Below are 14445 nucleotides of genomic sequence, written 5' to 3' on the forward strand. Positions count from 1 at the left end.
TAATCGAAAAAAAGCCATATTTTAAATTTCGTTAACACAATTCACTGCAGAATGATGCCGTATAACAGGGGTGCCCACAAGGGGGGGCTATGACGCAAACTGCGTCATTGAAATATTTGGGGGGGGGGGTAAAAATATGTTTAGAAAAATGTTTGAGGGGTGTAAAAATTAATCGAAAAGTTTTTTTCTTCATGGAAGAACACCTATGGATAGACAATTGGGGGGGGGTCATGGACTTAAGGGGTGGTGGGCACCACTGCGTATAAAACATTTTAAGACATTCAGTAATTACGACCTAGCAATTGTGTATGTAAGAGAAAACTTGAACCAATCATTTTTGTGATATTTATGCAAAATTCACAAATTTTTACGTTTGCTGCAGTATCATAGAAGGAGTTTACTAAATGTATACTAAACTAAGCTAACCAAAGCCAACCTACGTATCCTAACTCATATTTTATGTTCAAGGACAAAAAGAAAGAAAAAAAAACACCTAAGTAAAATTTTAGTGAATCCCATCAGCACTATATTACAAACGTATCACGCATTGTTGTGCGTGAGCCAGTGTACAGTACATTACGTCAGTCTTACTACTTGCTAGTACTTGCATTTTGGTCAATTTATTTACCTTTGAATTTGTAGTAAATATGGTGCTTTTTTTACTTTTGGCGTAACAAATTTTGGAAGATTTACAGGTAAAAGTCCATATTTTGCATGAAAAGACATAAACAACAATTTTCTGCAAGCGATAGAGTTAAATACAAAGTAATACACCTGTATTTTATGTTTACAAGTATAGATTACTATAGTTCGCGTCTCTCGAATTGGCGTGTGGCATCAGCCAACAAGATAGTAGTGCGCTGTTACTATACCTTCAGGGAGGAACCTATTCATTCATAATTGTCCACAAATACGAACAAAATTAATTATGAATGATTTGATTCCTCCCTGAAGGTTTAGTAACAGTGCACTGTGAGTTTATTGGTTGATGCCACACGCCAATTCGGGTGGCGCGGAGTATAGTGTAAAATTCTTACGAGTACTTTACTAGGGATAAAATAAGTGAGTGCATATAAATGATGGTTGTATTGGAAACTATTTTCCACCGGTGCTGTATTTGTGCACAGTGTACATAAGTTGTATTTTATGTTTACAAGTGGAACGCTACAAGTATGAAACCGTGACAAGTATTATTGAAACTCATATCATTACCAAAATCCACTCATTTCACTATCGTTATTTTTACATATAGCAACCTTCGCTTACGCACCTGCTCCCTTCGGACTCACCCCCTCTCTAGAGATGCCCTTCAGTTTCGCCCTGCCGTGACTCGGTTAGACAGCATTCGTGCTTTTTAGTGGCCTACTAGCAAAGGTTGTTTCTTGTTTTTTGCATTGCAGTTTTTATGCATACATCCGGACGCCGTATTTACACGCAAATCCTAGAAGAATTTTAATTTTTCAACAATTGATTATGATGGTCCCCTTGAAATTTAACTATTCCATTTGACATGTTTCCATGTCGACCAGCGCAAATCATTTAGTAAACAATAATAAGGAATTTGTAAAAAATTGTAATTTTTGAACAATTATTTCGAGTTGTACGGCAAAAGTAAAGCTGCACGAGAAATCTTCCTAAAAATGTACTTAAAACATTATGTCGAGCTTCACATGAAAGGCAGTAGCGCGTTTCAAACTTATTCGATGATTTGTAACTATACATTTAATAAATGAGCTGACAAATACAAAAGATAACGTGCAGTTTGAAAAGTTGGCGGCAAAGTAGAAATTTAAAAAATAGTCGAATTTTATGGTACATATAATTAGGTATTTGCAGAAAAAAAAATGCCTATTTCATTGGTGCATATAGGCTACAACTCATACAACTAACCTTTGTAGCGATTTATAATATGGTAGCAAAATAATAATAAATAAAAAAATGTCAGTTAGGGCCAATAACTTTAAAATTTTAAAATGAAATGAAATGAAATCTTTGAGTTTTACGTCCCACGCTTATGCCGGTTAGGCTAAAGGAGACGGTGATGATGAGACATGAGTGAAATGGTGGAATGAAGAAAGTGGGAGGAAACGGGAGAACCCCGAGAAACCCACGAGCACGGTATTTGTCCACCACAAAGTTCACTTGGCGGGGACTGGGATCGAACCCGGGACCCCAGGCAACAGAGGTTTTAAAATTTTAAGTTCCTAAGTGAGAGTTCATCTGTACAAAGTATACCACACAAAGAAATTTGTTTCGTGACCTGATGGGTAATGCCAAAGACTTGGGGAACTATTTCGATATGGGTTACGTCAACGCAAAGCAATATTTAACATTTTGTTAGTGATCATCGGCATAGCAGTTATAATGACTTCTTGCATTTCTTGTATGAACAATTTCTTGAACAATGCTTCCCAATGATCCTCTTAGACGTGCAAACGAAGAAAGTGAATAATTATCTTGATTACACCACTTTGCTACACCCAACAGCTACAATACAGCCAAAGAAATTGTGCTCACAAATCATCCTTTGTATTGCTTCAATTGGAACACTCTTACTTATTTCATTCATTCGTGTTTAAAAAAGAAATAATAACAAGTCGGTAATATTTACAGATAATATTGAATTGTTTCGATATTACTCCCCTAAAGTTGCACGAGAATAAGTATATTCACTGCACGAAATAGCTATTAGGTAGGTCTCGTAAACGTATTTCTACCATCCTGTTAAAATTTGAATTGATATTACTAACTCAAGAACAATTTATATTCACATTACGTTTAATTAGTCCCTTCAAGGACTCAAATCGGTTTCATTTCATTGTATGTCCATTGGTTAATGTTTTATTTCATTTTAATCATTTCTTCACGATTTCTCCAACGCTGAGGGAAAAAAGGGAATTTTGAAACAGCGTTACCATCTTGTACAGCACAAAATTCTCAGCTTTTACAGAGTACCGAATATCTTGGTAAGTACTTGACTTATCGATCTCAAATAAACGTGACAATGCTCCTTATGACATACTGATTTCCTCTATGCATTTAAACCTATACTGTACTAGGGACTTTCTCCAAGTTATTGCACTATTTCCAAACTCAAATTTTCTCTCTTCTGTTGTGGCAACACTGTTTAACTGATCCTTCTAAACTTGAAGTCTTTTTAAAGATTGCTTTCCAGTACTTCATTTAATGTGCACAAATAGTTACTACTTCATTCCTTGTGTGTGTTAAAGGCGTTTAAATTTGACATATGTTTTACAATATTTCTCAAAAAATATGCAACACTGATTTGCGAGTGTCATCTCTTTCGTCTTTGTTTTCATTGCTGATTCGAATTATGATATTAAATTTAGGTCATTCCATTTAAAAAATCATAACTTTATATTGGGTTGGCAACACTGTTAACCTAGTGATGTTACCCAATACATGGATAGATGTCCCCCTTCCTGTAGTTGCTTTGTACAAAGTTTCGCTTCTCTCACTCTCTTAGTTCCTTTGTTATAAAGGTGGGACATTATAAATGGTGCACCCGGTATATATATATATATATATATATATATATATATATATATATATATATATATATATATATATATATATATATATATATATATATATATATATCGATGTAGCTTTCCTCAAGAGCGAGCCGCCAATGGAGTAAACGTAATTCCATGTATACTAATGAAAATCGTATTTCTGCCTGTCAGCTCATTCGGAAATCACTAACAAAAGAATATATAGAGCATGTAAACACATATTTTTCCTGTGATTGTATACATTCTTTTACAGACCACAGTGTAAACATGAGAGGAGAGAGAGAGGAAAGGGAATCAAGAACAGAAAGATTCTATGATGAATTCGTACTTCAACAGTGCAATGACTTAAAAAAGAAACAAAGAAAGAAGTGACTACAAATTACATTGTTTGATTTATAGTGAGAGCTTAAATGTACAACATACTCACATATCATGTCTACCTCAAGACACACTTTTGCCTTTTATGGTATATACTTTTTTTTTTCAGCTTACCTGCAAGACAGAAGATATAAAAACATATAAGAAAAAGTTTTTTCAACAACAAGTGTTACAAAGATGTGTTGAAAAGTATTACTACTACGAAAATAACAATAAAATACTTCGTATGTGATATTACAACATATGATGTTTACTATATAAAACATTACAGCACAAAATATCATAAAGTATACAACATGCTGGAGTCAGTTACCTCTATAAAACTTTTCCTTACTAAGAGGAGCACGATGGCTCAGTGGCAGAGCGCTTACCTTTGATGTGTGGGGTTCCTGGTTCGATCCCGGCCAGGTAAGTTTGTGGAGCACAACATCATGTTCGCATGTTTTCTCGGTATACTCCCGTCTCTCATTCCACCAATTTTTCCATCATCATTCAATTGCTTTAATCATCCTCTCCCTTAGCCTAAAGGGCAAAATTATGGGAAGTTAAACTCAAAGATTTCATTTCATTTTTTTTTCTTTTTCATTTTCAACTTTTGTTTACTGTTCTGAAGTTTTGCAATGTTCGTAGCGTTAATTTAACTTCTGTTGATTTAATGAAAGTAGTAATCTTTACTATCACGCTTTAAAAGGCATAGGTGTAGAATCTAAGGCATTTTATTAGGATCATGGAAGCGGGTCTTACAAAATTGTAATCTTAGTATGTTTGTTCGTCCGTTACTCCACTTAATGACTCTTGAACAAACGCTATTTTTTTTTAATTTTGTGTGCTTCGTAATAGAACGATTATTGCGGTCGAGTTCATTAATGGAGTCATTGTGTTACCTTATTCCCGGGGCAACTCACTATTCATATCTTATTTAAAATCTAAAATTTCTTAACTTCTATGCAACCTGAACAGCAGCAAAGAAACGTTGATTGCCTATAATAAAAGGATATGTAGTTTTTCTTACTGTAATTTACTTCCGTCGAGTTCGTTTAAAGAATCAATGCATTAATATATTCCAGGGACAACTCAATATTCATATCCTATTTAAAATCTAAAATTTCTTAACTTCTATGCAACCTGCACAACAGCAAAGAAATGTTGGCTGCCTATAATAAAAGGATATGTAGTTTTTCTTACTGTAATTTACTTCCGTCGAGTTCGTTTAAAGAATCAATACATTAGTATATTCCAGGGACAACTCAATAATCATATCCTATTTAAAATCTAAAATTTCTTAACTTCTATGCAACCTGCACAACAGCAAAGAAATGTTGGCTGCCTATAATAAAAGGATATGTAGCTTTTCATACTGTAATTTACTTCCGTCGAGTTCGTTTATAAAAATCAATGCGTTAGTATATTCCCGGGACAACTCAATATTCATATCCTATTTAAAATCTAAATTTTCCTAACTTCTATGCAACCTGTACAATAGCAAAGAAACGTTGGTTGCCTATGATACCAGGATATGTAACTTTTTTCTTACTGTACCGGTAATTAGTTTATTTCAGTCGAGGTTTATGAAGTCAATGTGCTAAAATACTTAATGATGCCAGATAAATATATTGTCACGTTAGTTTTTTTTTTTAACACACTTACGTGACCGATACCGCTGTCACATTCATTATTCGTTGTGTTTATTTATTCGTTATCAGTGGTTCTTTATTCGCTGTCACATGATAAGAGAATGGAGCAACGTGCTCCAATCAAGTTTTGCATTAAACGGGCATGGTGGTAAAGCCCATTGTATTGCTCTAAATCTTCAATTTCTCATTTTAAAATTTTAAACATTGTCTACTAAATTGTAGTTCGAGGTGGAAGTTCACGATTGCCTTCAATCAAAATTAGGTAGATTTCAGAACCCGGTTCGAATTCACAGTTAGGTTGTTGTTCCAAGTCTCATACAAGGAGTCTATGACCTCGGTACTGAAAAGTATATTGCGAACTCCAAATAAACAAATCAACCAGAAAAACTTCATTCAAATCGGATTGTTTATTCCAAATTTATAGGCCACTGCAGTGGTTCCGAATCGGTGTGTCATACAGGCCCATAGAATGTGTCGCGAAATTTTAGGGCTTAAAAAATCATGAAGCATTTTATATAATTAGTTAAAATTATTTTTTAGATAGACTGTACCAGCCAAGGTCTACAACTTCAACAACGTTCAGTACTACATTGAGTCACTATTTTATAGAAGCTTGTGGTCTTACAATTCTATAATGTATTTTATAACCAATAAAACATCAAACGAATGCATTACGATATTATCGTAGATGTTCAGTAAAATGTGTCCTCAGTCAAAAAAAGGTTGGGAACCACTGGACCGTTGGAAATGAAAATGAAATGAAATCTTTCAGTTGTAGCGTCCCACGGTTATGCCGGCTACGCTACAGGAGACGGTGATGATGAGAAATGAATGCAGTGGACAATGCACAAAGTGGGAGGAAATGGGAGAACCCCGAAAGAACCACCCGCACGGTGGTTGTTCACCATAAAGTCCATTGAGCGCGAGCTGGGATCGAGTCAGAGACCTCACACACCAGAAGTGAACGCTTTACCACTGACCCACTGTGGCCCTACTGGATCATTGGAAAGCCAGTTATATAAAGAGTACAGTTATATACATTTTTAAGTTTAAAATATTTGTTTAGTTATTGCATAACGAAAATAAACAGAACTTTTGGTTAATATCATAATATTTCAAGTAAAAAGGTTCAACATTTTTTCTCTGCGCGAAGATGTATTAATAGTTTCTTAATCTTAAGGTATTTGTCTTAAATTGTAATGCGTTTCATTTTCTTGTGTCCTCAGGACAAAATATTTAACATGTATTAACAATCACATTTCCATTTTTAACATTAAATATTATGCAACAAGAAGACAACAACAAATTAACACAAATATTATATGTATCTTTCACAATTTTATTCGCTCTAAATAAATAAGCTGTCAGTGCCAAAACATGGATTTCAAATCGAAAATGCCGTGAATGAATAATTGTCAGCAATAAACTTACATTACGTTAAAAGTGGATAAAATATATGTACAATCACAAACAAAGTGAAAAAGAAAGCAAACTCTATCGTAAAAGAAGGAAGTAGATACTTTATTTATGGTATATTTATATGATCTGGTTTAGTAGACATACTATAAAAAAATACTCATTCGAATATATCAACGTGAAACATATTGTAATGCGTAACGGTACAAGAATTAAGCCTTGAGGCACGCACTGACTAAACGTTATAACATTATGTATACAAACGATCTGTAACAACTTCCGAGATACTTCAAGATATGATCTCAGAATATAGAGTATTATCACATAAATGGGATACGCATACATATATTATCAAGCAGAGAAAAGTCAGCATAAGGATTCAAGACTGCGAACGCAGTACTGTATTTTCTTCTCCTTTTTTAAGTAAACTTGTTAACTGTATGCCACACACTAGAAAGAAGCAACGTTACTTTATCTCTTGTTATATTATTCCGTTACTTAAACTCATTACAAGTAATCATGCTCATGCCAAGACTACGTTTTCAGACCAAGCTTCTCACCAATTCTAAAGGGGATTATGAAAAAATCAAGACCCACTAAAATTTTGTTGAATACAGAATAGAGTTATCTATCTCGTCTCGAAAAGATGTGAGTGATATCTTGTCTCGGAAACTGTATGTTTCAATTGTAAGAGTTCTGTCTCGTATCGGAAAGTATATTGGTTTCTATTGTAACAGTATCGGAAAGCGTATTGTTTTATTTGTAAAAGTTCTATCTCGTCTCGGAAAGTATAATCTGTTTCTATTGTAAGAGTTCTCGTCTTGGAAAGTATATTTGTAAGAGTTCTGTATTGTCTCAGAAAGCGTATCTATTTCTATTGTAAGAGTTCTGTCTCATCTTGGAAAGTGTATATGTATCTATTGTAAGTTCTAGTTTCGGAAAGAGTATTTGTAACAGTTCTGTCTCGTCTCGGAAACTGTGTGTTTCTATTCTAAGAGTTTTGTTTCATTTCGGAGAGCGTGTTTATTTCTATTGTAGGAGTTCTGTATCGCCCTCGGAAAGTGTATCAGTTTTTATTGTAAGAGCTCTGTCTTGTTTGGGAAAGCGTATCAGTTTCTATTGTAAGAACTCTATCTTGTCTGGGAAAGCATATCAGTTTCTATTGTAAGAGCTCGGTCTTGTCTGGGAAAGCGTATCAGTTTCTATTGTAAAAGCACTGTCTTGTCTGGGAAAGCGTATCAGTTTCTATTGTAAGAGCTCGGTCTTGCCTGGGAAAGCGTATCAGTTTCTATTGTAAGAGCTGTGTCTTGTCTAGGAAAGCGTATTAGTTTCTATTGTAAGAGCTCGGTCTTGTCTGGGAAAGCGTATCAGTTTCTATTGTAAGAGCTCGGTCTTGTCTGGGAAAGCGTATCAGTTTCTATTGTAAAAGCACTGTCTTGTCTGGGGAAGCGTATCAGTTTCTATTGTAAGAGCTCGGTCTTGTCTTGTCTAGGAAAGCGTATTAGTTTCTATTGTAAGAGCTCTATCTTATCTGGGAAAGCGTATCAGTTTCTATTGTAAGAGCTCTGTCTCGCCACGAAAATTCTGTACCGTTTCGTCTCAAAGATAACCTTCAATGATACATTTTTTTCAGAGGAAATAACTGTACAAGAAAGAAAGAAGGGAGTAAAGATTCATTGGAAGAATGTGAAAGATAGCATGTATTATTTTTCGGATGATTCTTCTATCTATTTATTTAACTTATTTTGTCTCTTTACAGTTAAAATAATGAAAATGAGGTGGGCCCAGTTTTGCCCTAACGTATGTCTAACTTTCTGGAACCCTCATGGTACACCAAGGAAAGGACACTCTGATGTACTACAGCAGGGAAAGACGTGAACGAAGATTAAGAGTCTGGCGAAAACCAGAACAAGATTGAAAATACTTTACAGAAGTCCTCCACTCCAAAGGAAACAAAGAGAAATAATTCAACTATATCATTATTCAACTTTAATGATTGTAACATACAATGCTCTGGACGCGCTAGTCTATATAGCTCTCATGAAATCGCTGAAATCAAGCAATGTAGAAGCTGGCATAAAAATCTGGATGTATGACTATTGAGGGAAAGCAGATCGTAGTTCACTTACTGTCATATTATTGAAAGAAAGTAGCGGACACCAGTCAAGGAAATCAGCAACAACGATTATATTTCATAATTCCTCAACCTTAACGCTGCCGAGGGTCGGCTTACACCCTATCGTGCCAGTGATGACACGGGTCACCTGGGTAAGGCTTTTGTTTCTGTCACTCGGGTCTGGATTTTGCGTTTCAGACCTGGTCTGACCAGGTGATCCAGAAGAAGATGAAATTATATCAGTTCTAAAGCGTTTGTCCAGAATGTTATAGTAAACTAGCTGAAAGCCCATTCTACGCACAAGAAGGATAAGATTTATGTAAAATATCTTAAAATAAAGAAGTAAATTAAATGAGTGAAACAAATAAATAATGAAGAGTAACACCTTTATCCTATCCTGTTATGTAAACTTGCAAACAAATATGTATTATTGGTTACATACAGGCAAGGGGCTCTTAAAAACAATCTGAAACGTGCATAAATTTTAACCCTCTCCCCGCCAATCCCTTCTCGAGCTGAAAATTAAAAAAAAAAATGGCTGCTTATGTGATTGGAGAAGATCTATCTGTGTACAAAACATATAGCTTTCACTTATTTATTCATTGTGATTCTCACCCACTTATACTCTGATAGCCCTTGCAGTTAGATTTCTGTGTAGTGTTTTTTGACTTAAACATATGAACCGCTCGGGGGAACATAATGGTATGTCACATTTTCTAACTTTCGAGTAAACTAGGAAGAAAAGATCAACGTTCCCATGCACTTCAATGCAATGGCACATAGCAAACAAACTTCTTCTACCATCTGCAATTACATATGCGAAATTAAACTACCTAAATAGCTACTATTCTGTGGTTCAATTCCAACCCATTCTACCTAATAACTCAATTTCGTTAAAAAGTGGCGCTTACCATTATGTTCCCCCGAGCGGCTCATATATGCAGACAACAAGAGTGACAGAAAATAATAGACTTATTAGGAAGAGAGAGAAATAGAGATTAGGATTATGTTGTAGCAGACTTGAAATTCTTCGTGTATACAACAGTTTCATGATTCACAGTTCTCGCTGTTCAAGATTCGCTCTATCACTGCTTCCTGTCAGGTAGTTGAATTTAGTTTCAACGTAGTAGTCTCCGGTCACGGATCACGCAGATCATGACTCACTCTATCACTGACTTGTGTTAGGTAGTTGAATTTAGTTTAAACACAATGGTCTCCGCGTCTCGGACCACGAAGTTGACAACCCGCTCAAAAGTTCATTCAATGAACCTTCTGATCCTGATGTAAACATTGCTGAATGGTATTACTCCGCCAGTCATCGGATGATTGGCTGTCGGTCAGCGCTTCTTTCGAGAAGCACGTGCTTTTATACATGTCTGTGTTTTACATATTCCCGCAACGCGGCCATATTGTAAATTGTGATTCGCGTGTAAGGTGGGTCAAAACCACTTTCTACGCATGCGTATTGTCTTTTATTGCATTAATTCAATTTAGTTCTTAAATACAGTATTGTTTCTGTTATTTAATTGTAAAGAAATTGAATTTCTGGTAATGAGCCTTATAAGCAACAAAAATATTGAAAAACTGCTTACGTAACAATGGACTATTTGCTTCTTACGCATTACTGTTTCTAGACTCTTTAACCAATAAAATGAAACAATCATCACGTGTATTTGTTTACATGAGGTACTGAACGTTCTTTGAATCAACTATAGTTGAGTTGAGTTTGAGTTTAACGTTCCTTTTAGCAGCGAGGCTATATGAGACGGGACCTACTGATTAACGTGGAATATGAACCACATGAGCTCCCGTCGTGAATCGAATCCGGGACTCCGACGCCAAAGGCGCGTACACTAACCGCTTAATCACGAGGGAGCTCACGACTCGCTCTATCACTGCTTTGGTAGTGGAATTTAAACACGGTATTCTCCGGGTCACGGATCACGAAGTTGATTACTCACCCTATCATGCTTTGTGCCAAATCACAGTGGTCTCCGAATCACAGATCACGAAGTTCATGACTCACTCTATCACTCCTTTGTGCCAGGTGGTGGAATTTCGTTTAAACACAGTGGTCATAGATCACGAAGTTCATGATCCATTCTATCACTGTTTGGCTCCATCACTGCTTTGTTCCAGATAGTTAAGTTTACTTTAAACACAGTGGTCTCAGGGTCACGGATTACAAAGTTGATTACTCATTCTATAATGCTTTGTGCCAAATCACAGTGGTCTCCGAATCACAGATCACGAAGTTCATGACTCACTCTATCACTCCTTTGTGCCAGGTGGTGGAATTTCGTTTAAACACAGTGGTCATAGATCACGAAGTTCATGATACATTCTATCACTGTTTGGCTCCATCACTGCTTTGTTCCAGGTAGTTAAGTTTACTTTAAACACAGTGGTCTCAGGGTCACGGATTACAAAGTTGATTACTCATTCTATCATGCTTTGTGCCAAATCACAGTGGTCTCCGAATCACAGATCACGAAGTTCATGACTCACTCTATCACTCCTTTGTGCCAGGTGGTGGAATTTCGTTTAAACACAGTGGTCATAGATCACGAAGTTCATGATCCATTCTATCACTGTTTGGCTCCATCACTGCTTTGTTCCAGATAGTTAAGTTTACTTTAAACACAGTGGTCTCAGGGTCACGGATTACAAAGTTGATTACTCATTCTATCATGCTTTGTGCCAAATCACAGTGGTCTCCGAATCACAGATCACGAAGTTCATGACTCACTCTATCACTCCTTTGTGCCAGGTGGTGGAATTTCGTTTAAACACAGTGGTCATAGATCATGAAGTTCATGACCCATTCTATCACTGTTTGGCTCCATCACTGCTTTGTGCCAGGTAGTTAAGTTTACTTTAAACACAGTGGTCTCAGGGTCACGGATTACAAAGTTATCCAGCTTTATTCTGCTTTGTCCAGGTAGCTGAGTTTAATTTAAAGACGGTGATTTCCGGGTTACGGATCATGAAATTGATGACGCGTCTTATCACTGATTTGTGCTAGGTAGCTCATTTTAGTTTACATATGGTGGTCTCTGGGTAACGGATCATGAACTCCAAAACCGCTCTATCACTCCTTTGTGCCAGGTGGTGGAATTTAGTTTAAACACAATGGCCTCCGGATCACGAATCACAAAGTAGATGGCCCACTCTATCACTGCTTTGTTCAAAATACAGTGGCTTCCGGGTCATGGTTCACAAACTAGATGACCCGCTCTATCACTGTTTGTGCCAGGTAGTAGAGTTTAGTTTAAACACGGTGTTCTCCAGATCACGGATCACGAAGTTGATTACTCACTCTATTACTGCTTTGTGCCAAATCACAGTGGTCTCCGAGTCAACGGATCACGAATTACGTGATCCGCTCTCTCATCGCTTTGTACCAAATAGCTAAATCTAGTTTAGACACGTTAGTCTCTGGGTCACGGATCTGCTCTATCATTGCTCTGTGCCAGGTAGATGAGTTTAATTTAAAAACAGTGGTCTCCGAGTCACCAACAACAAAGTTCATGACCGCGCTATCTATAAGTAACCATATCGTCTTCGTATTTTAGGTACAATATAGACACGAAATTTTATCATAAAAGTAGTCTTCATTAATCCTGTTCTTTCTTGAAGGATAACTGACACAAGGTGAACAACCAGTATAGTACTGAAAGGCTCGCTAGGGGGCGCGGTGGTTCAGTGGTAGAGCGTTCATCCCCGGTGCTTGGGGTCCCTGGTTCGATCTCAGCTCGCGCTGTGTGGACTTTGTAGTGAACAAATACCGTGCTCGTGGGTTTTCTCGGGGTTCTCCCGTTTCCTCCCACTTTCTTCATTCCACCATTTCACTCATCTTTCATCATCACCGTCTCCTTTAGCCTAACCGGCATAACCGTGGGACGTAAAACTTAAAAGATTTCATTTCATTTTGAAAGGCTCGCTGTGAATTTTCTTTTCTTCATAGGCAATAAATTATTTGTATCACTATTGTTTTCCGAATTTTCTTTTAGTTTGTTTAGTGGCAGAAAAATTGATTAATTTCGAAAGTATAAGAATTTAATTTATAACATTTACCATACAGATTTGTTGATGGCAGTCCGTGGATTAAAAAAAAAAAAAAAAAGTATATCCATTGTATGTTAATGAGGGTTTTCTATAATTAAGACCGGCTACTTCCGACTCCTCCTCTTCCTACTGACGACGAAGATGGTCGAGAAAACCTAAGAACAATGTCCAATCATGGATTCGTTTTAAAAAGTTTTTTCAACTTTGTCTTTTTGTTCTTGTACACACACAGACAGACAAGACAAAACCCATACATAAAAATACACTATACACCTTAGTACAAGAACGGAAGTCCCAACTTCCTGAGTCACGCACATGTGCTTTTGAAGGTCATCGTACAATCCGTGGTAGTGGCCAAAAGCCTTGATCCAAGGAAAACCACATCTTTTTTTTTTTCTACTTTTCCCTCTTGTGTATCGGGTTTTCTCACACCAATTTGATCCAACCTATGTTAACACTGAAGTTCTGGAAGTTATTCTCCACAATAACCTTTGTAACTTGCTGCAATCCTAGACATTCTTTTCTTTTTCAGTAAGTTCACACAGTACACCATTACTCTTCTTCAGCGGTTTTGTCTGACAATTCGGGGACCATGCGAACCAGCCTTCAAGGAAAAGACAATGCCCATCTTGAAACAAAAAGATAAATACTGCATGCATAACAATAGAAAGTGAAGCAGTTTCGGTTCTCGTAGAATAATTTAACCTCCAATTTCGGTTATCTACATAATTAATTCGTAGGTTATTGTTTTCGTTAGGTTTCGTGCATAGAATACGAAAAGAAGAATGATAAATATGGGTTCGTCTTCTTCCGGATTTTTTTTTTTTTTTTTAAAGGAAACACTTTGTGAAGAATTCACAAGTGAACTATGTTGGAGAAAGAAAATGCATACATATTTTTCTAAAAAAGGAATTCAACGCAAATTGTTACTCTATTCATGTTGTTTTCTCTTTAAAGAGTTGAAGAACATCAAACAAGTCATCGAAGACAATAGGAGATTTTTTCAAGAAACCTTACCCGAGCCTCACTCTCAGATTTCTGCAGTTAAATTACAATACCATACTGACAATAATAATGTCATTACGTTGTTAGTAAATAACATTCCATTATAACATAAAGAATACGGTTGATATAATAATAATAATAATAATTATTATTATTATTATTATTTTAATATCAATCATGAAATTAACTTCCATTATTATGTCCTTTTGGCTAAGGGAGACGGTCGATTAAGGCAAGTCATAAACGATGTAAGGACTGGTGGAATGAGAATGTGGAGGAAAGGAGAGTACCC

General features: G+C 36.3%; 1 protein-coding gene across 2 annotated transcripts in view; it reads right to left on the reverse strand.

Moving 5' to 3' along the window:
• Nucleotides 1-14445, reverse strand: part of LOC145670961 (serine/threonine-protein kinase 17A-like) — a 411415-nt gene that overhangs the window by 186530 nt on the left and 210440 nt on the right. The window contains exon 1 of one of the 2 annotated variants that reach the window (XM_081739549.1): nt 3964-3982. The exons of the other annotated variant lie outside the window; for it this stretch is intronic. Within the exon in view, the coding sequence (XP_081595675.1) occupies nt 3964-3965 (2 nt within the window). The 5' untranslated portion in view covers nt 3966-3982. Of the gene's footprint in view, nt 1-3963; nt 3983-14445 lie in introns of those variants that run through there. 2 annotated transcript variants of the gene reach the window in all.

Source organism: Thermobia domestica, chromosome 15, assembly GCF_964235325.1.
Source record: "Thermobia domestica chromosome 15, izTheDome1.hap1.1, whole genome shotgun sequence".
Taxonomy (NCBI): domain Eukaryota; kingdom Metazoa; phylum Arthropoda; class Insecta; order Zygentoma; family Lepismatidae; genus Thermobia; species Thermobia domestica.